Source organism: Mustelus asterias, unplaced genomic scaffold, assembly GCF_964213995.1.
Source record: "Mustelus asterias unplaced genomic scaffold, sMusAst1.hap1.1 HAP1_SCAFFOLD_150, whole genome shotgun sequence".
Taxonomy (NCBI): Eukaryota; Metazoa; Chordata; class Chondrichthyes; order Carcharhiniformes; family Triakidae; genus Mustelus; species Mustelus asterias.
The window spans coordinates 258,924-284,498 of record NW_027590172.1 but is presented as its reverse complement, the minus strand read 5'-3'; the positions used below and the strand labels follow the sequence as shown (position 1 = coordinate 284,498).

At 48.9% G+C, this 25,575-nt stretch overlaps 4 protein-coding genes across 4 annotated transcripts in view; 3 read left to right on the top strand and 1 right to left on the bottom strand.

Moving 5' to 3' along the window:
• The window catches only part of LOC144485002 (uncharacterized), a 397,873-nt gene that overhangs the window by 129,583 nt on the left and 242,715 nt on the right, over nt 1–25,575 (top strand). The window lies entirely within an intron of this gene.
• Nucleotides 1–25,575, top strand: part of LOC144484979 (uncharacterized) — a 565,458-nt gene that overhangs the window by 482,166 nt on the left and 57,717 nt on the right. The gene's annotated exons all lie outside the window — the stretch shown is intronic.
• Nucleotides 1–25,575, bottom strand: part of LOC144484999 (uncharacterized) — a 274,616-nt gene that overhangs the window by 201,883 nt on the left and 47,158 nt on the right. The gene's annotated exons all lie outside the window — the stretch shown is intronic.
• Nucleotides 1,667–21,464, top strand: LOC144484981 (uncharacterized). Its single transcript, XM_078203307.1, has 2 exons — nt 1,667–2,498; nt 21,222–21,464. Exons 1-2 carry the CDS (start codon nt 1,668–1,670, stop codon nt 21,462–21,464), a joined length of 1,074 nt encoding a protein of 357 aa, XP_078059433.1. The 5' UTR covers nt 1,667.

Here is a 25,575-nt window from a genome sequence, read left to right as displayed (position 1 = left end):
ACAGAAAAATAACTTGGCAATAATAGTCAATTACAGCAAATCAGAAACCAGGAATGTTTCTAATCCTTCATTGACGGACATATTCGCCAATTAAATCCGAGCTTTTCACCCTTTCGCATTCAAAATTGACTTCTGCAAATCTTTTATTTGCATAGCATATCCCCAGATCTCGCCTTTGGTATTTGTTATGGAGAAATCTGGTCTTGCTCACCCTCTGGTGAAGGCCGAAAAGCAGAATGTTATGGGGCCTACGTAGGTGAAGATTAGCCTGTTCATGCTGAAATAGCAGACACTGACTCCTTTGAAGGTCTGCAAGCCGATAAACATTTTCACTCGCTGTTAAAGAAAAGGCAGGAAACTTTAATCTGAGCATTTCCATATAGTCAGCACTGCTTCATGCATGTGTTAGAGTGGGCCAAGGCTGAGGCAGCTGTCGTATATATATTTATAGAGAGAGAATAGACCAACGTTTCGAGTCTGGATGACCCTTTGTCAGAGCTCTGATGAAGGGTCATCCAGACTTTAAATGTTGGCTCTATTCTCTCTCCACAGATGCTGTCAGACCTGCTGACATTTTCCAGCATTTTCTGTTTTTGTTTCAGATTCCAGCATCCGCAATATTTTGCTTTTATCTGTATTTATATATCCAAATGTGCTATGTTAACAAAATGGACCGTTACTAACCGTAATATAAAGCATCATGTGATTTAGCTGACTTGACCATATTCCTATAGTTATTCAGTCATTAAAGACACAGTCATGGAGCATTAAACTTGCCGCGCAGGGCCCCTTGTATCAGCACACAGGCAGCTGCTTTGTGAGACTGCGAGCAGAACAGACAAGTCAGAGATAAGAGTGTCCTGAGAAGAGAGATTCATTGTGAAGGCTCAGGGATGGTTGGTAAGATGTAAGAATTCTATGGTTCTCATGAACATTCTTTCCTCTCATTCCCCAAATGCTGTGAATCTCCATCCCACACACTCTCCCTCCATTCTCACTCTGCTGTATCTAATATTCACCCTCCCAATTCTCCTGAAGGTGCTGATTGAGGCTGATTGACAGATCCATGCTCACTGCTTCCTCTCCACCACACACAAATCATAAGAAACAGGAGCTGCAGTTGGCCATTCAGCCCATCGAACTGCCTCAACCATTCATTGAGAATTGGCTGATCTACCGCAGCATCATTTCCCACGCTATCCCCCAGATAGAGAGAGAATAGAGCCAATGTTTGGAGTCTCGAGAGAGGAAAGAATGTTCCATAGAAACTAGAATTGCGTGTTCTGAATTTCCATCCTGCACTGACACTGATGACCTCTGTAAACTTGTTTTATAGGATACTGAAAGAGGAATCACAGGCTGAAATCTTAAACGTCACATCTAGATCTGACAGAGTCACATTCCTTGGGACCTGAATATCATCGGCCTTTGAATCGAGGAGAAATGGTTGTCCGGTCTGATGACTTGAAAAGATTTCAAACATCAGTGACTGGAAAAGTGCCAACACACTGCCAGACTGGAGTGAGTGTGTTCCAGTGCATTGAGCTTGAACCAGTTACACAGCCTGAATAAATATCACACCATTCACAGCGGTGGGGGAGGGGCGGGGGACTGTTCTGTGTGTGGACGAGTCTTCAACTGAAGAGAGAGGAAAGGACACCTGCACCATGGAGAAACCATGGAAATGTGGGGACTGTGGGAAAAGATACAAAGTCCCATCCCTGCTGGAAGCTCATCGGCGCAGCCACACTGGGGAGAGACCATTTACTTGCTCTCAGTGTGGGGAGGGATTCACTCGGGTATCCCATCTGCAGAGACACCAGCGAGTTCACACTGGGGAGAAACCGTTCACCTGCTCTCAGTGTGAGAAGGGATTCACTGATTTATCCACCCTGCGGACGCACCAGCGGGTTCACACTGGGGAGAGGCCGTTCACCTGCTCTCAGTGTGAGAAGGGGTTCAGTCAATTATCTAACCTGCAGACACACCAGCGAGTTCACACTGGGGAGAGGCCGTTCACTTGCTCTCAGTGTGAGAAGGGATTCACTGATTTATCCACCCTGCGGACGCACCAGCGAGTTCACACTGGGGAGAGGCCGTTCACCTGCTCTCAGTGTGAGAAGGGGTTCAGTCAATTATCTAACCTGCAGAGACACCAGCGAGTTCACACTGGGGAGACACCGTTCACCTGCTCTCAGTGTGGGAAGGGATTCACTCGGTCATCCAGCCTGCAGGCACACCAGCGAGTTCACACTGGGGAGAAGCCGTTCACCTGCTCTCAGTGTGAGAAGGGATTCACTGATATTTCCACCCTGCGGAAACACCAGCGAGTTCACACTGGGGAGAGGCCGTTCACCTGCTCTCAGTGTGAGAAAGGGTTCAGTCAATTAGCTAACCTGCAGAGACACCAGCGAGTTCACACTGGGGAGAGACCTTTCACCTGCTCTCAGTGTGGGAAGGGATTCACTGATTTATCCACTCTGCGGAGACACCAGCGAGTTCACACTGGGGAGTGGCCATTCACCTGCTCTATATGTGGGAAGGGGTTCAGTCAGTTAGCTAAGCTGGAGGCGCACCAGCGAGTTCACACTGGGGAGAGACCATTCACCTGCTCTCAGTGTGGGAAGGGATTCACTGATTTATTCACCCTGCGGTGTCACCAGCGAGTTCACACTGGGGACTGGCCGTTCACCTGCTCTCAGTGTGAGAAGGGATTCAGTCAGTTATCCAACCTGCGGATACACCAGCGAGTTCACACTGGGGAGAGGCCGTTCACCTGCTCTCAGTGTAGGAAGGGATTCATAGTTTCATCCCAGCTGCTGAAACACCAGCGAGTTCACGAGTGATTCCAGGGGTTGGATTCTGCTGTTATTCTTTCTGCTCTCAATTACATCCAGGACTGCATTTTGTTCATTCTCACAGTTGGTCAATGGGGAGGGTCGGAGGGTTTCTTTCTGCTGGACTGGCCGGTCTCATGTCTTTGCCTCTAGTGGGCTGATGCTCTTTGAGTCTTGTTGCGAATACCTGGTTTCAGATTTCACACGGATCACAGAGTGACCGGGTGTTAGGAAGTTAAGAGTCACTATTTCTGTTTGAAACTCCCCCAGATGCCCATCCAATTTCCTTTGTAATTGTTTATTGTCTCCACTTCCTCGACCCTCGTAGGCAGCGAGTTCCAGGTCATTACCATTCACTGCATCAAAATATTCTTCCTCACATCCCGCCTTCCTCTCTGACCCAAAACCATAAACCTGTGTCCCTCTCATCCTTGTCCCGTCAGCTAATGGGAACAGCTTTTCTTTGTCCACCTTATCTAAACCTGTCAGAATCTTGTCCACCTCTATCAAATCTCCCCTCAACCTCCTTTGCTCCAAGGAGAACAACCCCAGCCTGTCATTGACAATAAAGAACAAACAAACAGAATATGTTAATACCTGAAATCAAATGGGAATGTTTAATTTCTGATTTAAAGAAATCATGAATATATTGTCACGTACAATAAAGGGATTTGAATAACTCAGCTTGGGTGCAGTTGAATGAAATGTACCAATCTCGTATCCACCCACAGTCTAGAGGAAGTATGGAATGTGTAGCTGGAAATCCCTCCCTAACAGCACTGTGGGTGTACTTACACCTTCGGCATCATAGCAGTTCAGGAAGGCAGTGTTGGCGCTGATCGTGGCTGAGGCAGCTACAGACAGCCACATATCCTGTTATAACTGAAGGACTGCAGATTAAATGCGAGGCATTGTGGGACATGACTATCTTGACCACATTCCTGTGACTGCTCAGTTTCTGCAATCATGAACCATTAAAGCTGCTTAGCAGGGCTCTGAAAGAGGACCTGGTGAGAATATTTACTCATAATGAGTTAGAATTAAACTTATCCCAGGACCGGCTGGTGTTCAGTGGCTGAGATTCCTGAATGTGTAAAAAGGGGGTCTGATCAATCAACAAACAGTGATAGGTAGTTAGTTAAGAAGCGTTCTCATGCATTATTTGAATTATTTTATCATAAATTTGTGATCAGAACTGTGAGGGACTTGTAACCCAATAGTTGTTGAATTGACGGTAAACTCCAAGTAGCACTGGACTGAAAAGGGGGTCTGACCAAGAAGTGAAGTGATCTCAAGGCATTGTTTAAATTACATCATCATTGGCCAACTTCCCCTTTGTGACGTCACAGTGGAGCCATCCTTGAATCAGCCAATAGGAATCACTCTGCTCCGCGGTGACGCCCCGGGTTCCAGTGAGCAGGCCCGGGCGCGCGGACCCGGGAGCCCCGCCCCCACCCATTGTTCCCCTCCCCCTGCACCACATCGAGCCAAGGTTTCCAGGCAACCGGCTGACGGCTCCGGCCAGAGCGAGAAGCCGCTCGGTGATCTCCCCCTCCCCCCGGCCCGGGACTGCGCATGTCCAAGGGAGGGGGAAGCTGCGAATTGCAGGGCAGATCCCACCCCCTGACCTTCTGAGGTGTTGATTAATAGGAAGAGTTGGAGGACCGGAAGGACACTGGTCCTCCAGCTGATCAGAGCGCGGGCTTTGCGTGAATGAAGATTGAGCTTCAGACAGACTGAAACTTCCTCCTGTCTCCAACATCAGAGAGGTTGTTTCTGCAGTGAAGTGGTTGTCACATTTGCCTGACACGCGAAAGGTCCCCGGGTCAGAACCGGGCAGAAATGTTAATTTGGTCATTCCAGCATCTGAAAGTGGGAAGGGGAAGGAAGATGAGCTGTTGCCTGCCTGCCTGTCGTCTGGCCTGCCTGTCGTCTGGCCTGCCTGCCTGTCGTCTGGCCTGCCTGCCTGCCTGTTTTCTGGCCGGCCTGCCTGCTGTCTGGCCTGCCTGCCGACCTGTTGTCTGGCCTGCCTGCCTGCCGTCTGGCCTACCTGCCTGCCGTCCGTCCGTCCACTGGAGGGTGCTCTCTCCCTGGAGGGAGAGAGGACACGGAGTGACTTTCTTTTTACTTTCCATCTTTGGGAGGGAGGACTGCACGTTTCAACATCTAGGGACTGAGTGGTTGGGCTGGTGCCCTCATCATCAGAAGGTCGGTGCCTGAAAGGGATGGGGGGGGGCGGGGGGGTGGTGAAGTAAATTCAGACTGTTTTTTCCATCTGCAGTGGGGGGGGAGGGGGGCGGGGTGGTGAAGACACCCCGGACTTGAACTGTTTGCGCCCGAAAGGGCTGGAGGAGTAAAGTCCCCCACCCACTGCTGCTGCCCCCAACACTGACACCCCCTCCCCTCTTTCCCCCTGACTGGGGCACCGGCCCCCCTCCGTGCCTTGTCCCTCGTCCTCCCTCCTGCTCCTCCGACCTCCTCTCTCCTCTCTCGCTCCGGGGAGAGAGCACCTAAACCCCCATCCACCTACCCTCCCCTCCCTTATTTTTCCCTCCTTATGTACACCCTGCCGTGCATCTGGGCAGTCTCGGGGTGGGAATAGCACTCCCTTGATTACTATGGAGGCATCGCCAGCGTCGCCGGTGGCAGAGCCTTCTCGGCCCACCTATGCGGGCGTGGCGTCTACCAGAGCCCCCGCCGCTCCCAAGGCCCTGCCACCTTTTTTGTTGCTCACGCGGCAGCTCGGGGTTAAGTGCTACGCCCACCCCGACATGTCCATCGAGGCCTGTGTCAAGGCAATGGCTGGAGTTGTCGGCCCCTGAGCCATTGTCGCGGCCTCTAAGATGTACGGCCGGGCCGTATTCTTTTTGAAGGCCGAGCGGGCAGTCCACCTCGCCCTGGAGAGGGGGCTCACGGTGGGCGGGACGTTCCTGGCGGTGGACCCTTTGGAGACCACCGCCCATAAGATCGTAATATCAAACGTCCCGCCTTTCCTACCGAGTGAGCTCCTCCTCCCCCACCTCCATCCACTGGGGGAGGTCAGGTCCGGGATGGTGCCGATCCCGCTTGACCTTTGCGACCCCTCCCTCCGCCATGTCTACTCCTTTTTGTCCATTTCTCCATTTGTCTGCCTGACCCGGGAGGAGGTCCTGGAGGGAGGGTTTAGTATCCGTTCCACCCAGCCGATTACAACCCGGAGTTCTTTTTCAGTATGCCGGGGGACTGGGGCAACTCCCCAATGTTTGTGTCCCCGTGCGGCGGTGGTGAGGAAATGGTCCACTCGTCCTCTCCGTCCCGGCCTTGGACGCTGGACATCCCCGACCTTAATCCGGAGGTTGTACCGGACCTGGGGGGTGTCCAAGCGTCTGGGGCAGAGCGGGGGACTGAGTCGCCGCCGCACGCGGGCCTGCAAACCGGGGAAGGTGAGCCCGGGGGGAACCCCTCCTCCGCCGATCCTGGGGGTGGGATCAGGGAGGGGTTGGGGCGAGTTGGCGCCTCCGTGCCGCCCGCCGTACGTCCTGCGGCGGGGGACTCGGAGTCGAGGGGTGACTGCCCTGAGGAGGTCAGCGGCTCGGTGGTGGGCACGAGGGCACTTTTGGAGTCTGCCCAGAGCGAGGCGGGGGACTCCCTCGTGCCCCCCACCGAGTCGTCCCTCGTGCGGTTCTTCTGGGACAATCGACTGCACTGGGTCCCTGCTGCGGTTCTGCATCTCCCGCTTGAGGAGGGCGGACAAGGTCTGGTGTGCCTCCGCACTCAGATAGCGACCTTCCGCCTCCAGGCCCTGCAGAGGTACCTTTACGTTGAGCCCCCTCCACAGTGGTGTGCCATGGCGACGTATTTCTTCCACCAGTGGCACAACCTCAATTATGACGTGCAGCTCCTGCATATCGAACTGGGGCGTGCTTCGACCGCCCTGCAGGAGTTGCCCGTCTTTTACCAGGACCTCCTCACTGTCTGGAACACGGTCGCCTCGCGATGCTGCTCCCCAACCCCCACCCCACCCCCCCCACCCCACCCGCACCTCCCCCAACCCCCCCACCCCACCCCCAACACCCCCCACCCCCCCGCCCCCACACCCCCACCCACCCCAACCCCCTCCCAACCCCCCCACCCCCACCCCCCTACCCCAACCACCCCCCCCACCCCCCCACCTCAACTACCCCCAGCCCCGCCCCCCCACCACCCCACCCTACCCCCCCACCCCCCTCCCCACCCCCCTCCCCACCCCAACCACCCACCCCCCCACCCACCCCCACCCCCTCCCCCCCCACAACCGTAGGATTCACTGGTTCACGGGCTCCGAAGACTGCCCTTTCTGCGGCCTTGTGGAGTCCGTGGACCATGTCTATGTTGTGTGTCTTCGGCTGCACTCCCTTTATGTTTTCCTAAAGAACCTTTTATTGATGTTCTGTTTGCACTTCAGCCCCTCACTCCTGATCTATGGACACCCGGTGCGGAGAGGGTCGGGTCGGGATGGCGACCTCCTCGTGAACCTGCTCCTGGGCCTGGCGAAACACGCCATTTACCGGTCCAGGCTGCGGGCGATCGAGGGGGCCGTCCATCCTGACTGTCTGCCCCTCTTCCGCGGCTACGTTCGTGGCCAGGTGTCCCTGGAGAGGGAGCATGCGGTGTCCACGGGCACAGTTGACGCCTTCCGCGCCCGCTGGGCACCGCAGGGGTTGGTGTGCGTTATCGACCCTGATAATCACATTTTAATTTGATGTCTTTAAGTTTCCTTTGTACTTTGATTTCTGTTCGGGCTGTTCCCCTCCTTTTGGGGAGCTGCCCCTTTTACTTTGTCCTGACTTAATTTGAGTTTGTTTATTTGGTTTGACCTAAAAAGAGGGCAACATCTGTGAGTAAAAGACTTTCTTTTCTCTCCCTTTCCATTTCTTTTCTCATTCTGGGGGAAATTGGGGACTTGCAGCAACTGAAGGGAAAGGAAGTGAATCCAGGGAGGCTGCAGACTCTGGAAAGATTGGCCCAGGTCTGTCTGTCTCTCTTTTTTAAAGACATTGACATCCTTTGCTCCCTCAGCTTGACTCATTTATTTGTCTGGATGAAGCATGGTCTCTTTGCTAATGTTCACAATTAAAGGGATGTTTTCTCCAGGAGATGGCTGACATTTAAGGGCACACTAAATTAATGTTGTGCTCATTCATGACCTAGACACGTCAGACCTATGATCAATAGAATCATAGAATCCTGCAGTGCAGAGGGAGGCCATTTGGCCCATCGAATCTGCACTGACACACAAACACATTGACAGACACTGGGAAACTCACAAACATATCTCCAGATATACATAATCTCAAACACATTCACAGACATGCAGACGAAAAAATATTCAGACTTACACAAACACATGCACAGACATACACATTATCACACACACTCTCACAAACACGGAGACTGAGACCATGAAGGGTTGATGTTAATGTCAATCTAATATCCACCTGCTGGACACTAAAATAATAACAGAAGCAAATCTGAGGCTCAGTGTGTGGGTTTTACTATGAAATGAGATAATGTATAAATATATCCCCTATTGCTCAGGCTGGGAGTGGAATTGATGATTTATCTGCTGTCTGTGATCACCTTGAACAAATATTAAATTGTAGAGATTATAAAGTTTGAATTGTAATATCTAATGGTGTAAAGTATCTGGGAGCAGAGTGGATGTGATGAAGGCTGGAATACAGACTGGAGGAATGAAGATGAAACTGCTGTGCAGAGTGAATGGTTCTTGTTTTAGGGAGGGATGGATGGAGAGAGAGAGGAAGTTGTTATTGTGTTACTGTTGGGCTAGGGTGTTGTTGTTATGGGGGTTGTACTATGTTGTTGGGATAGGGTGTTTACCTGTCCTAAGTGTTATCATGGCACACTCCAGTGGGGTCCCGCCTCCGGTGGCAGGGTATAAGACCCCCTGCTCCGGCAGGACCCCTTCAGTCTGAACGGGTGAATTTGTGTTAGTAGTTTCATTGTTAATGTATTAAAGCCTTCAGTTCTAAAGCCTTGTTTCCGGGTGCTCATTGAGGTGCATCAATTTAATACATTAACTGAGAATATGGAACAGATCCTAAAACCGGATCGTCTGACACTGGACCCACGTGCGGTCGGTGCAGCTAACACGTTCGAACATTGGTGGAAGTGCTTCGAGGACTACCTGGCAGCCTCGGTAGCTATCACTACAGACAGTGATAGACTCCAGGTCCTCCACGCAAGGGTAAGCGACACGATTTACCTAGCCATTCGTGCAGCTTCCACTTACCAGGGTGCCGTCGAGCTCCTAAAGAATAGGTACATTACGCCACCCAACGAGATTCACGCTCGTTATCTCCTCGCTACACGACGTCGGCAGTCGGGCGAGACCATAGAAGACTACGCCAATGAACTCCTGCAGCTTGCCAGGGGTTGCGACTGTAAGGATGTCTCCGCCGAGCAGTACATGCAAGACCTCGCCCGAGACGCGTTCGTAGCAGGGGTAGGGTCCTCGTACATCAGACTTAAATTATTAGAAAAGGGGAAACTCAACTTGACCCAGGCAATGGGGATGGCCGTGAGGTTGGAGGCGGCGTCGAAGAGCTTGGCGCTGTACCCCGAGGACCACGTGCAGTCAACGTGGTTGGAGCAAGCTCTGCTCCCTCCTCGCCCCGCGAACCCGCGCTCCCAGATTGATTCGACGACGGCGGCAGCTCCAGGTGGCCAGCGATGCTATTTTTGCGGTGGGGCTAAGCATCCACGGCAGCAGTGTCCGGCAAGAACGGCAATCTGCAGCCAGTGCGGTAAAAAAGGCCACTACAGCAAAGTCTGCAGGTCCAAACCTAAAAACGGCAGTGCAGCTTGTAACCCTCCAGAACGGAGACCATCTCTTTCGGCGCTGCAGTACCCACGAGGTCCGACCACGTGCGATCTCAGGACGGCGCCATCGTGGCAGACAGAGGAGGAGGAAGACCACCAGGAGTCGCTGCGCTTGGAGCCCTCGGCCACATGCGATTCATGGGGGCGGCCATCATGGTCCACGACGACTAGGAGCGACCAGCAGGGGTCCTCCGCATCCACATCGGCAGCATGCAGCAGCGACCAGCAGGGGTCCTCAGCATCCACATCGGCAGCATGCAGTGACGCCCAGGGGCCAACGGTGGCGTCGATCTCTCTGGATCAGACCAGGCATTACAGACTGGAACATTCCATGATGGAGGTAAAGGTTAGTGGCAGAACTGTGAATTGTCTGTTTGACAGTGGGAGCACCGAAAGTTTCATACACCCTGAAACTGCTAAAAGGTGTGGACTCCGGGTTCTCCCTGCCAAACAGACAATTTCCATGGCATCACAGTCCCGGTCTGTACCGATCCAAGGACGATGTATGGTAACTCTTGAGGTACAGGGCACAGTTTACGAGCAATACAGGCTCCTTGTGCTACCTCACCTTTGCGCGCCAATTCTCCTCGGACTAAACTTTATGGTCCACATGAAGAGTGTGATCCTACAGTACGGTGGGCCACTCCCTTCACTGGCAGTAGGGAACCAGCCGCAGCCTCCAAATTGCCCAAAGCGCCCCGCGTGCAATCTATCCACCCTGAAGATCACGACACCATCCCTTTTTAAAAATCTGGTACCTGGCTGCAAGCCCATCGCTACTAAAAGTAGGCGTTACAGCGCTGAGGACCGGATCTTTATTAGATCTGAGGTTCAGCGGCTCCTCAAGGAAGGGATCATACAGGCCAGTGCTAGTCCGTGGAGAGCGCAGGTCGTGGTAGTCAAAAGCGGGAACAAACCTCGGATGGTCATCGACTATAGTCAGACCATTAATAGATACACGCAGCTGGATGCGTATCCTCTCCCGCGCATTTCTGATACGGTAAATCAGATTGCGCAGTACCGAGTGTTTTCTACCATAGACCTTAAGTCCGCCTACCATCAACTCCCCATCCGCCCAGAGGACCGACAATATACGGCTTTTGAGGCGGATGGTCGTCTATACCAATTCCTCAGGGTTCCATTTGGTGTCACCAATGGGGTCTCGGTCTTCCAGCGTGCTATGGACCGAATGGTGGACCAGAACGGGTTGCGGGCTACCTTCCCGTACCTGGATAACGTCACCATCTGCGGCCATGACCAGCAGGACCACGACACGAATCTCCAACACTTTCTACGCACTGCATCTCGCCTGAATCTGACCTATAACAGGGAGAAGTGCGTATTCCGTACGCATAGGTTAGCCATCCTCGGATACGTGGTGGAAAACGGGGTCATTGGCCCTGATCCAGACCGTATGCGCCCACTCACTGAACTTCCCTTGCCCGCTAGCACGAAAGCACTGAGGAGATGCCTCGGGTTCTTTTCGTATTATGCACAGTGGGTCCCCAACTACGCGGACAAAGCTCGTCCGCTCATTAAGTCCACGACCTTCCCACTTACGCCGGAGGCCCAATTGGCCTTCAAGGTTTTGAAAAGCGACATCTCGAAAGCCACGATGCACGCGGTGGATGAATCCATCCCTTTCCAGGTGGAGAGTGATGCATCGGACTTCGCCCTAGCCGCCACACTAAACCAGGCAGGCAGGCCCGTCGCGTTTTTTTCCCGCACCCTTCAAGGCCCAGAGATTCGGCACTCAGCGGTGGAAAAGGAGGCTCAGGCCATTGTGGAGGCAGTCAGACACTGGCGCCATTACCTGGCAGGTAAGCGGTTCACCCTGATCACGGATCAACGATCCGTGGCGTTTATGTTCAGTAACACGCAGAGGGGCAAGATCAAGAACGATAAGATCTTGCGGTGGAGAATTGAGCTCTCCACCTATAATTACGATATTATGTATCGTCCAGGGAAGCTCAATGAGCCCACGGATGCCCTCTCGCGCGGAACATGCGCCATCATGCAGGAGGACCGCTTGAAGGCTCTCCACAATGATCTGTGTCATCCTGGAGTCACCAGACTCTACCACTTCATAAAAGCCCGCAACCTACCCTACTCGGTGGAGGAGGTCAGGTCAGTTACTAGAAGTTGTCGGATTTGCGCAGAATGCAAACCACACTTTTATCGACCAGACCGGGCACATTTGGTCAAGGCCACTCGCCCTTTTGAGAGGCTGAGTGTAGATTTTAAGGGCCCCCTTCCCTCAACGGATCGGAATGTCTATTTTCTTAACATAATAGACGAATTTTCCCGGTTTCCGTTTGTTTTCCCCTGTGCGGACACGTCGACTGCCACCGTCATCAAGGCATTCAGTGAGCTTTTTACCCTGTTCGGGTACCCCTGCTATATTCATAGCGACAGGGGCTCGTCGTTCATGAGCAACGACTTGAGGCAATTCCTGCTCTCATTCGGAATTGCCTCTAGTAGAACCACGAGCTACAACCCTAGGGGTAACGGACAGGTGGAAAGGGAGAATGCTACAGTCTGGAAGGCTGTCCTACTGGCACTGAAATCCAAGGGCCTTCCAGTCTCCCGGTGGCAGGAGGTCCTTCCAACTGCGCTCCATTCTATCCGCTCCCTCCTGTGTACGGCAACCAATGCTACTCCCCACGAGAGGATGTTCTCATTCCCTCGGAAGTCGTCCTCGGGGACCTCATTGCCAGCCTGGTTGACGTACCCAGGACCCGTCCTTCTGCGGCGCCATGTGAGGGCTCGCAAGTCCGACCCCTTGGTCGAACCGGTCCAACTCCTCCACGCCAACCCTCAGTATGCCTATGTGGCATATCCTGACGGGCGAGAGGACACTGTCTCCATTAGAGACCTGGCGCCCGCAGGGGACGTAGCAACTCCTGTCGCTCCTATTCCCCCAGTCACAGATCCACTACTCCTCATTACTTCCCCAGACGTGGCGCGGTCAGCACCGGGACCAGTGCATAACACTTTTACTCCCATGTACAGCTTGTCTGAGACTCGGAGATCGGCGCCACCATCATCACCACCACCACCACCACCAAACGTTCCAGGATCCCCTACACCATCGCCTCATCAGGGCCGGCCGGCCCGGGAGTCTTTGAGGGGACAGCCAGATGTTGCTTTGAGAGAGCCACCGCAAGCACCTGCTCCGGTTTCGCAACCGGTGTTGAGAAGATCGCAGCGTCGGTGTGGTCCTCCAGACCGTCTGGACTTGTGAATCCTGTTATTTTTTTTGTCATTGTCTGTTTTCATCCACCCCGCCACCTTTGGTTCCTAAAGGAGGGGTGAATGTGGTGAACCATCGTTGGTTCACCACTGGGGTTGTTATTGTGTTACTGTTGGGCTAGGGTGTTGTTGTTATGGGGGTTGTACTATGTTGTTGGGATAGGGTGTTTACCTGTCCTAAGTGTTATCATGGCACACTCCAGTGGGGTCCCGCCTCCGGTGGCAGGGTATAAGACCCCCTGCTCCGGCAGGACCCCTTCAGTCTGAACGGGTGAATTTGTGTTAGTAGTTTCATTGTTAATGTATTAAAGCCTTCAGTTCTAAAGCCTTGTTTCCGGGTGCTCATTGAGGTGCATCAAAGTGTGAGGTGGATTGTGGGAGAGATGGATGGATGGGGCTGAATGTGAGAAGCTGAAGTTTACATTTGAAGAGGTTACCAGTGTCTCTGAGCAGCTGAACTGGGGAAGCTTTTGGCCAGACTGTGCTGCTGCTGCTGCTGCAGTTTCCCCTCCTGGCCACGAAGGATCGCTGTAACTCTACCGGCCATTGCTGTTTCCACTGTCACCTCTTGCCCGCTCCAGCCCGCCCGCAGCTCATACAGGAACTCACTGACCAGGAGCGGAGTGGAATTGGAGATGATCAATGATTCCAAAATGAAACTGGATGGATGATTGAAATTGATTTGAAGGAAATCAAATTGCAGGGGAATTGGAATCTAGAAGGGGAATAGGATTGACAGGATTGCTCTACAGAGAGTCGTCATGGACTCGAGTTGCCAACTCGACCTCTAACTATTGCAGAACACGCTGTAGGAATGAAAGAAAACAGATGCTCACAGGGTTGTAAAAGGATAGAACTGAGTCTAAAACACCAATATGTTTTCATGGTCGTACATTTAAAATCAGATTATTGGAGATTAAAACTAAACCAATGGCATTGCTAAAGATGGCTGGTGTTTCTCCTGCGAAGGTTGCAGCAAAGGAGGGAGCTTGTCAGAAATCAGTACCTTCTAATGTATTTATGATGGGTGAAAATAGAGACATGAGGGATTATGAAGGAATTGTAAATTCCACCTTGTCCTATACAGTAAATAACACATTTTTCTTCTCTTTAGTTCTGAAAGAGTCACACAGATTTGAAACATTATCTCTATTTTCTTCCTACAGTTGTTGCCAAACCTGCAGTTTTTCCAGCATTCTCTGTTTTTGTTTCAGAATCCATCATCCACAGAATTTTGCTTTTATGAAGCATTTATATTTGAAGGGGAAATCACTCCATTTTTGTCCAAGAGCCGAGAAAGATTGTTATCCTGTGAGATACTGCCTCAGTTCAGAGTTTATTGTTGGGAAAAGATTTAGACTTTTCCAAAAGTTCTCTGAAACAAAATGTATTGATTTTGAGACATTGATTGGAAGTGTCTGTCTATCCCATTGTGTAGATTTTTTTTAAAAATTCATTTATCAGATGTGTGCATCACTGGCTGCACCAGCATTTATTTCCCATCCCTAATTGCCCTCCGTTTCAGAGGACATCTAAGAGTCAACCACATTTCTGTGGCTCTGGAGTTGCATGTGGACCAAACCAGGTAAGGATGGCAGATTTCCTTCCCGAAAGGACATTACTGAACCAGATGGAGTTTTTCCGATAATCGACAATGGTTTCATGGTCATCAGTAGATTCTTAATTCTACATTTTTTTATTGCATTCAAATTTCACCAGCTGCTGTGATGGGAAGTGTGTGTGACATTCAGGAGAGTGAACTTAAACTACACTTTGGTCATTGATTTGAATTGTGTGTCTATCTCATTTGTGTAGAGTTAAAACTACAATTTGGGTATTGATGGAGTCCAGAACTAGGGGTCATAGATTGAGGATAAGGGGTAAAACTTTTACACCTTTTTGAGGTGAGGAGAAATTTCTTTACCTAGAAGGTGGTGAATGTGTGGAATTCATCATCACAAAATATAGTTGAGGCCAAAATGTTGTCTGATTTCAAGAAGAAATCAGATATAGCTCTTGGGGCTAAAGGGATCAAGGGATATGGGGGGAAGGGGATCAGGATATTGAGTTTGATGATCAACCATGAGCAAAATGAATGGCGGAGCAGGCTCGAAGGGTTGAATGGCCTACTCCTGCTTCTAGTTTCTATGTTTCTAAATGTGTGTCTATCATTGTGCAGTGTAAATTTAAACTACGCTTTAATAAAGGGGACAGTTATCGGCTTACTGATTAGAGATTTTATAGTGGGGAATTATATAGTCGGTGATATTGTTTTTCATGTTCTGAAACCATGTTCACGGTTCAGAAGATGTTCCTGTGAGTAAAACAATCCCTCATCTATTTGTGCTCCAGTGAAGCAACAAATTTCTTCACCCAGAGGTGCCTCTACTTTCTCAGAAGACGAAGGAAACTTGACATGTCAGCTACGACTCTCACCAACGTTTACAGATGCACCATAGAAAGCATTCTTTCTGGTTGTATCACAGCTTGGTATGGCTCCTACTCTGCCCAAGACCGCAAGAACTACAAAGGGGGTTGTGAATGAAACACAGTCCATCACGCAAACCAGCCTCCCATCCATTGAGTGTCAACACTTCCCGCTGCCTCGGAAAAGCAATCTGCATAATTAAGGACCCCACGCACCCCGGACATTCTCTCTCCCACCTTCTTCTGTCAGAAAAAGATACAAAAGTCTGAGGTCCCATACCAACCGACTCAAGAACAGCCTCTTTCCTGCTGCCATCAGACTTTTGAATGGACCTACCTCACACTAAGTTGATCTTTTGCTACACTCTAGCTATGACTGTAACACTACATTTTGCACACACTCCTTTCCTTCTCTATGAATGGTATGCCTTGTCTGTATTGTGCACAAGAAACAATACTTTTCACTGTATATTAGTACATGTGACAATAATAAATCAAATCAAACTAACATGAGTAAAGATATTGATATCCACCCTGGTAATGGACAATGCAGAGGCAGGAAAAGTGCTGGAAACATTTCAAGATAAAAGTCCACCACCAGAGGAAATAAGACCTCAAATAGTGAATGACAATTGACACTGAGTAGCTGCTATTGCTGAGACAGAACAAGAAATAACAACAACAGGAGTTCAGAGAAATGGACAAATTATTTTTTTAAAAAATATTTAAACCCCCCCCAATGATTGGAATGAGTAGTTTGTGAGTGATGAGGAAGATTCAAAATGTTAGAAAACAAAATGAAAGTCCAGAATGAAGAAGCTTCGACATCGCTGGAAAGAAATTAAATAAAACTCAATCTGAATTAGATCAGGAGAAACTCCAGGATTATGAAATGTTCAAAGAACAAACAGGAGCAGCAAACCATTTTGCTTAAACATCAGAAGTATTTGAATGACATTCTGGAAATGGCTGAAGAAAATTTGGACCAATGACCTACAGCAGATTAGCGTGTGGAATGAGAACAAAAGTCTGAGCATTTATAGACAGGGGCTGGTAAATGAAAGTTTTACCTTGGAGAATAACTGGAGCTGAGGAGAATTCTCCCAAGGGACAGTGGTATGTTTATTGTGGTCTAGACAGAAATAAATAACTTCCAGATTGTGCCTTGTGAGAGAATCTGGGCATGTAAAAAGTAAACCTGAACACATCACACACAGTTATAAATAATAGTGTTAAATTAAAAGAAAACAAAATAGTATTATATACAATAAAGTTCATTTTGGTAAAAAGAATTGTGTAGCTTTGTTGGTTTAAAGAAGGTATTCAGCTTTCTTTAATGAGGAAGTGACAATGCCAAGGCCGGACCTTGTTTCCTCCTTGGTCGAAATGTAACCCCTGTCCACATCTCCACTTCATTCTTCCACTGGTCTTATGGTTCAGACTCCGAGAACATCGGTGGGAAATCAGACCCTGACAATTCCCACTCAATTTCAGCCATCCTCACAAAAGCTGCTGGGATTGTAATCTTCTGCCTGAAATTTTATTTTTCTTGAGTTTCCAACATTCAGCAAGAATTCTGTGACCATCTATTATTCCTGACAGTCTTATGGTGAAGGAAGAAACTGGAGCCAATCTTTACTTGGAATAGATTTATTCAGAGTGAAACATTACAGGTGTATACTTCCTAACTCCACTACTTGTCACTCTCTCTTTATATGTGGTCGCTCAATTGATGCGATTAACAGCCACAGCGCATCGAATCACTGTAACTGCCTTGGTGTCTCAGCAGTTTGGATGAACAAGTGAATCCCTGCCCACACACACAGCAGGTGAATGAATCTCTGCGTTATGAAATCGTTGGTGTCTCAGTAAATTGGATAAATCATTGAATCCTTTCTCACACACGGAGCAGGTGAACGGTCTCTCCCCATTGTGAACTCGTTGGTGTGTCTGTAGGTGGGATGACTGAGTGAATCCTTTCCCACACTGAGAGCAGGTGAATGGCTTCTCCCCAGTGTGAACTCGTTGGTGTCTCTGCAGGTTGGATGAATCACTGAACCCCTTCCCACAGTCAGAACAGGTGAATGGCTTCTCCCTGGTGTGAACTCTCTGATGTCTCAGCAGATCGTATGACATTCTAAAGCACTTTGTGCAGTGAGAGCAGCTGAACGGTCTCTCCTCAGTGTCCAGCAGCACAGATTGTATGAAGCAACTCCCACAGTCAGAGCATTTAAAATGTGTCTCATTGGTGTGGGTGCCTCGTTGTCCCAGCAGACTGTCAGACTGACTGAATCCCTTCCTACACACGGAGCAGGTGAATGGCGTCTCCCTGGTGTGAATGCGTCGATGTCTCACCAGACTTGATGACTGAGTGAATCCCCTTCCACAGTCAGAGCAGCTGAACGGCCTCTCCCCGGTGTGAATGCGCTGGTGTGTCAGCAGGAGGGATGAGTGAGCGAATCCCTTCCCACAGTCAGAACAGGTGAACAGCCCCTCACCGGTGTGAAAGCTCTCGTGATTCCTCAAAGCAGATGCCCGTGTGAATCCTTTCCCACACTGAGAGCAGGTGAATGGTCTCTCCCCAGTGTGAACTCGCTGGTGTATCAGCAGGTTGGATGAATCACTGAAGCCTTTCCCACATTCAGAGCAGGTGAACGGCCTCTCCCCGGTGTGAACTCTCTGGTGTCTGTGCAGGGTGGATGAATCAATGAATCCTTTCCCACACATCGAGCAGGTGAATGGCCTTTCTCCGCTGTGACTGCGTTGATGAGTTTCCAGTTCACAGGGAGCACGGAATCCTTTCCCACAAACCTCACATTTCCAGGGTTTCTCCATGGTGCTGGTGTCCTTGTTGTTTCTCCTGGTTTGATGATCAGTTGAAGCCTCGTCCACACACACAGAACACGTGTACAGCTTCTCTCCACTCTGAACGGTATGATGTTTTTACATGTGATGCAACTCAGTGCTTTTCCAGTCACACTGACGATTGACATCTTTTCCACAGACAAACATTTCTACTTCCACATTCAAAGGTTGAAGAATAATCGAGTGACTCAAGTCAAGATGTTTGTCCTGAGTTTTGCATCTGCAAACTTTTCCCTTGTCATACCTGTAAAGAGAGTTTACAAAATTAAGCAGTCAGTCCGGGATAGAAATTCTGAACAGACAATTCTAGTTTCTAAGGAATATTCTTTCCTCCCTCAATCCTCAAAATCTGCTAATCTCCACACCACACAGCCTCCCTCTATCCCCACTCTGCTGTACGTAATTCTACACCTTTGCAATTCTGCTGATGGACAGATCTCTGTTAACGGCTTCCTGTCTTGGACTCAGAGATAGTAAGAAATAGGAACAGAAGCAGGCCATTCACCCCATCAAGCCTACTCTGTCACTCAATATGATTAAGGTGAAAGGTGTCCCCCCCCACCCCTTGTCTTGCCTTTTCACAACACCAGCGGCCACAATCAAAGGATAGATTCCCTGCAGTCAGAAGAAGGCCATTTGGCCGATCGAGCCTGCACCAACAACAATCCCACTCAGGTCCTATCCCCGAAACCCCACATATTTACCCTGCTAATCCCTCTAACATACACATCCCGGGACACTAAGGGGCATTTTGACATGGCTAATCCACCTAATCTGCACATCTTTGGACCATGGGAGGAAACCAGAGCACCTGGAGGAAACCCACACAGACAAGGGGAGAATGTGCAAACTCTGCACAGACAGTGACCAAGCTGGGAATTGAACACAGGTCCCTGGAGCTGTGAGGCAGTCGTGCTAACCATGTGATCATTTCTGCCAATTCTAGCATGCTACCATCATGAAACACATCCGCTCACCACCCCAATCAGCATTCTGCAGAGACCGTTTCCTCCATGATACCCGGTCCACTCCTCCATCACCCTCAACCCCTCATCCCACTTTACATGCCCACGCATTCGCAAAAGGTGCAATAGTACATCCTCCTTGTCCAACACTCCTAACACTCCCTTCAGGTGAAGCAGCATTTCATTTGTATCTCCTTCAATTTAGTCCACTGCATTACTTATTAGGACTTATTAGGGAGAGTCAACATGGCTTTGTGCGTGGTAGGTCATGTTTGACCAATCTATTAGAGTTTTTCGAGGAGGTTACCAGGAAGGTGGATGAAGGGAAGGCGGTGGATGTTGTCTACCTGGATTTCAGCAAGGCCTTTGACAAGGTCCCTCATGGGAGGTTAGTTAGGAAGGTTCAGTCGCTAGGTATACACGGGGAGGTAGTAAATTGGATAAGACACTGGCTCAATGGAAGAAGCCAGAGAGTGGTTGTGGAGGATTGCTTCTCTGAGTGGAGGCCTGTGACTAGTGGTGTGCCGCAGGGATCGGTGTTGGGTCCATTGTTGTTTGTCATCTATATCAATGATCTGGATGATAATGTGGTAAATTGGATCAGCAAGTTTGCTGATGATACAAAGATTGGAGGTGTAGTGGACAGTGAGGAAGGTTTTCAAAGCTTGCAGAGGGATTTGGACCAACGAGAAAAATGGGCTGAAAAATGGCAAATGGAATTTAACGCAGACAAGTGTGAGATATTGCACTTTGGAAGGACAAACCAAAGAAGAACGTACAGGGTAAATGGTAGGACTCTGAAGAGTGCAGTTGGACAGAGGGATCTGGGAATACAGGTACAGAATTCCCTAAAAGTGACGTCACAGGTGGATAGGGTCGTAAAGAGTGCCTTTGGTACATTGGCCTTTATAAATCGGAGTATCGAGTATAAAAGTTGGAGTGTTATGGTAAGTTTATATAAGGCATTGGTGAGGCAGAATTTAGAGTATTGTGTGCAGTTTTGGTCACCTAGTTACAGGAAGGATGTAAATAAGATTGAAAGAGTGCAGAGAAGGTTCACAAGGATGTTGTCGGGACTTGAGAAGCTGAGTTACAGAGAGAGATTGAATAGGTTGGGACTTTATTCCCTGGAGCGTAGAAGATTGAGGGGAGATTTGGTAGAGGTGTATAAGATTTTGATGGGTATAGATAGAGTGAATGCAAGCAGGCTTTTTCCGCTGAGGCTCGGGGAGAAAAAAACCAGAGGGCATGGGTTAAGGTGAAAGGAGAAAAGTTTAAAGGGAATATTAGGGGGGGCTTCTTCACGCAGAGAGTGGTGGGAGTGTGGAATGAGCTGCCGGATAAAGTGGTAAATGCGGGGTCACTTTTAACATTTAAGAAAAACTTGGACGGGTTCATGGATGAGAGGGGTGTGGAGGGATATGGTCCAAGTGCAGGTCAGTGGGACTAGGCATAAAATGGTTCGGCACAGACAAGAAGGGCCAAAAGGCCTGTTTCTGAGCTGTAATTTTCTATGGTTCTATTACAATACCGTCTCCTCTATGCTGGGGAGACTAAACGCAGACTGAGTTACTGCTTTGCAGAACACCTTTGCTCAGTCCACAAGCATGACATTCGCTTTCCAGTCACTTGCCATTTCAACTCAGCATCTTGCTCTCATGCCCACATCTCTGTCCTTGGCCTGTTGCAATGCCCCAGTGTCGCCCAATGCAATCTGGAGGAACAACACCCCATCTTCCGATTGGGCACATTACAGCCTTTTGGACTCAACATTAAGTTCAGCATCTTTAGACTGTGAATATTCCCCTGCATGCAATAAACACAACTGAGGCCCACGCCCTGTGAAATAATAAATAAATAACAAATTCCTGCAATTGGAGATAAACATGTCCCTGGGAGGGGGCGGGGCTGACCTGGAATTCCAGGCTCACGCTGCGCATGCGCACTACTTCTCATTGCCCATAATAAAGATGGCGGCCGCGCATGCGCTATGTTATATCCCCTCCGTTTCAAGATGGCGGCCGTTACCCTTGAACCGCGAACGCGGCCCGCTGCGTGCAAACGCGGGACCGGGAGCTTTCTATTCGGGATTCGGAGCCTCTATCATATACTTCTGAAGCTTCCAACCCACACACCGGCTCTATCGCACCCCGCTTACTCGGCGATTTCTAAATTTGAGTTGCTCCGAATTGCAACGCAACAACCACTTCCAGTATCCGGACTGCGCATGCTCCACATCACAATGCCCAGGCAGTGATTGATGGCAGCTCCGGCCCAATAGGAAGAGGGGGCGGGGCTGGAGGACCGAGCGGGAGCGGCTGGTCCTCCAACCAATCGGAGTGAACGAGGGGCGGGGCTGAGCCCGGATCTCCCTCATTGGCTGAAACTCTGCATCATTGTGAAAGTTACCGGCATCTCCACATCATGTCCCCCTTCTCCAATCAGCTTGGCTCATGTAGATCAGGCCCAGGACAGGGTGGTTTGGTCGCTCGCCCTGTCTTGTCAGCCTGGATCTGAAGTGTCTCAACTTGTTGAGACTCTGAATTGGATTTGATTTGATTGAATTGGAAAAGTATTAAAAAAAAGTCCAGGAGAAAACTGGACCTTTCTGTTTGTGGTTTCAAACAGATGGAGCCCTGTGGGTGTAGGGGCAAACACATCAACATTTGTCACTGAAACAAAAACAGAAAATGCTGGAAAATCTCAGGTGGTCTGTGGAGAGAGAATAGAGCCAACGTTTCGAGTCTGGATGACCCTTTGTCAGAGCGAAGAACAAAACATTTTGTTACTGAAATGTGGGAACATGAGGGAAAAAAACACAACTAATTCAAGGGCTGATTTAAAGTAACAACGTACCTTTAAGACTTGATTACCTGTAAAGCCTCGCATTCCAACCATCATTTTGTAAATTGAGTTTGTGTCTTTATATGCCCTGTTTGTGAACACAACTCCCACTCACCTGACGAAGGAGCAGACCTCCGAAAGCTTGTGTGGCTTTTGCTACCAAATAAACCTGTTGGACTTTAACCTGGTGTTGTGAGACTTCCTAAAGTAACAGCAGACAGGGAATCTCATCATTAGAACAAGGACTGATTTCAGTAATTGAACTGCAAGAAGGGTTAAGAAAAGTTAAAGTTTATTTATTAGTCACAAGTAAGGCTTACATTAACACTGCAATGAAGTTACTGTGAAATTCCCCTAATCGCCACACTCTGGTGCCTGTTTGGGTACACTGAGGGAGAATTTAGCATTGCCAATGCACCAAACCAGCATGTCTTTCAGACTGTGGGAGGAAACTGGAGCACTCGGAGGAAACCCACAAAGAACGTGCAAACTCCATAGAGACAGTGACCCAAGCTGGGGATTGAACCTGGGTTCCTGGTGCTGTGAAGTAGCATCGCTAACCGCTGTGCCACCATGCCGCCCATAAAGACAGGTTAGACAGAAGGTTAATACTGTCATCGTTCAGAACAACAGACTATAAAGGAACAAGTGAGCTTAAAGCCAATCTTTCTCATTCTGTGTGGAGGGGGTGTGCTGAACCAGTTTTAATGGGGTTTTATATTTGTTTATACAATGTGGGCATTGCTGGCTCGACCAGCATCGATTATCCAATCCAAATTATTCTTGAGAAGGTGGTTGAGGCTGCCTTCTTGAACTGCAGAGTTGAAGTTACCGTCAGATCAGCCGTGATCTAATTAAATGGGCCATGGGCTGAATGATCTACTCCTGCTCCTATGTTTATGTTTGCTGTTAGTCCATGTAGTGTAGGTACATCCAAAGTGCTGTGAGGAAGGGATTTCCAGGATTTTTGATCAGCAACAGTGAAAGGACAGCAACATGATTCCAAGTCAGGATCGTTTAAGTCTTGGGTGCCATTGTTTTTCGGTGAAGGGTCTGTTCCTCTGCTGTACTGTTCTTTGTTCTTTAGATAACTTGCAGTTGTCCATGTTACCAATTATCTGCTGCCCTTGTTCTCTAGGTGGGACAGTTTGTAGGATTGGAAGGTAAAGGTCGCAGTGTTGGAAGGTGCTGTTGAAAGTTAAATTATATTAGTTTCCTCATATTAAAAAATGGAACTCAGGTGAGGATATGGTGGGGAGATCGAGATCAGAGAGGCAGTATTTCAGAATTTATCACTGTGATAGCAGCAATCCCATTGCTATCTGTTGGCAAGACTGATGGAAATATTTAAAGTGAAGACCATTGGAGGATGAGGTACAATGGAATTTGTGAACTATCTGAGGATAATGGTGAGGGGAAAGGAAGGGATCAGGAAAGCAGCAGACACGTTGTTCCAGGAGAAGTGGGGTCTGGTTGTGTATATGTCAGGTTTTACACAGCACACAGTGGTTTCACTCTGGATGGAGAATCTCTGAATCACTCAAATCACTCAATTGGAAACTCAGAGACCTATCATTGTCTGCTTGGATGAAGGTTTGTGTTGCAACTGATGAGAAGCAGCCTCACTCAGACACCCACACACACAGAGACACATACTCTCTCTCTCACACATACACACACGCGCACACACACACATATACACACATCCTCATGCACAGAAACTAACACATGCAGCCATCCTCCCACCCACCCACCCACACGCTGTACCAACTGAATTAAGAACTGCTTCTTCCCTGCTATCAGACTTTTGAATGGACCAACATTGATCTTATTCTACACCCTAGCTATGACTGTAACACTATATTCTGCACCCTATTCTTCTCCCCGATGTACTTTATGGATGGTATGTTTTGTCTGTATAGCGCACAAGAAACAATAATATTCACTGTATCCCAATACATGTGACAATCGTAAATCAAATCAAATCAAATCCTCTCACATGAAACAGGGCCTGTGCCATTGGGTGGACAACACCAGCTAACCTGACTAAAAGTGAGGATAAAGTATTGTTGTCTGTAAGGGCTAAAGAAATACACTTGGCTCCCTTGTAGATCTGTGCCATGAAGTTCAAGACTCCTTCATGAATCATCCTCTTGACCTCTCGCCTGTCAACCCCCCATGAGAATCTTATACGTTTCAGAAAGTTCACCGCTTATTCTTCTAAACTTAATGAGTATAGGTGCAACCCTTCCCCAAAAGACAACGAGTTGGATTCTCCGGCCACGCTGGCCCCAAAACCGGAGAATCCCCCCCGAGGTCAAAGGACCTTTGTGTGGTCCACCCCCCGGCCTGCTACGATTCCTGTGGTGGGCGGGATGGGAGAATTCTCCCCTACACCTTCACAACCTTTCCTCAAAAGACAACACCTTCATCTTAGGAATGGGCCTGGTGAACTTTCTCTGAACTTTCCAATGAAAGCATGTCATTCCATAAGTAGGGAGACCAGAACCGTACACAGTATTCCAGCTGCTATGTCAGCAATGTCCTGTGTAGGTGCAGCAAGTTCCCTTTTTCAAACTCCACCCCCTTGCAGTAAAGTCCAACACTCCATTTGCTGCCTTCTTTACTTGCTCTACCTTCATCCTATTTTTTCACGATTCATGTACAAGGTCACCCAGATTCCTCTCTACGGCAGTATTCTTCAGTTTCTGTACATTTATAAATTGTTTGCTTCTCTATTCTTCCTGCCAAAGTGGAAAAGCTCCCACTTTCCCGCACTATACTCCATCTGCCATTTTTCTGTCCATTTAGGTAACTTATCTGTGTCCCTTACAGATTTTTTGTAATAACCTCACAACTTGCTTTTTTACCTATCTTTGTATCATCAATTCTGGCTTCATCCAAGTCATTGATCAAGGTGGCTGTTTTTCTCTCTCTCAGTTGTGGGTGATATTTGTCTCTATTCTCCTGGAAACTGAATGAATCTTGTTCCAAACTGGGTTCAATATCAGACATTTCAGGGAGTCAGGAATCATTCGCCCCTGAACCTACACTGGTAAAACCCCAGACAGTTCCTCAGTAAGGGTTTTTCTGGTTCCTCACCATATATTAGTCAGGATACTGAAACCCAGCTTTTTTACAGTCCACTCCTGGAGGCCCCACTCCCTGAGCCGACAACATTCAGCAGTGTCAGTGCTGAAGTTTCACAGTGGGAGTGATTCCCAGAGTAACTGTCAATCAGATCACCATTGATGTCCAGGTTTGTGTATTTTTAGTTGTCCTGATGTCTAACACACACACATCAATAAAACAGGGAATTCCTGCAAACAAACTGCAGCTTCTTCTCTATCTGGAGATCCAATGTTTGTTGAATAATTGTCCCAGCGGTTAACAGGCTCCTGTGAACTCATCCAACTCGTATTTTAATACTGACTTTAACAAATATATTTTAAATAGGTTTATTTTAAATGAGTTAAAACCAGCCTTAAAATGGTAGATATAGTATAATAACTATAGTACTTTTC

Coding starts and splice junctions, on each gene's coding strand:
- LOC144484981 (XM_078203307.1), top strand. CDS start 1,668: ATGGAGAAACCATGGAAATGTGGGGACTGTGGGAAAAGATACAAAGTC. Junction 2,499..21,221: donor CTCTGCGGAGACACCAGCGA/GTTCACACTGGG, acceptor CTCCGTTTCAAG/ATGGCGGCCGTTACCCTTGA.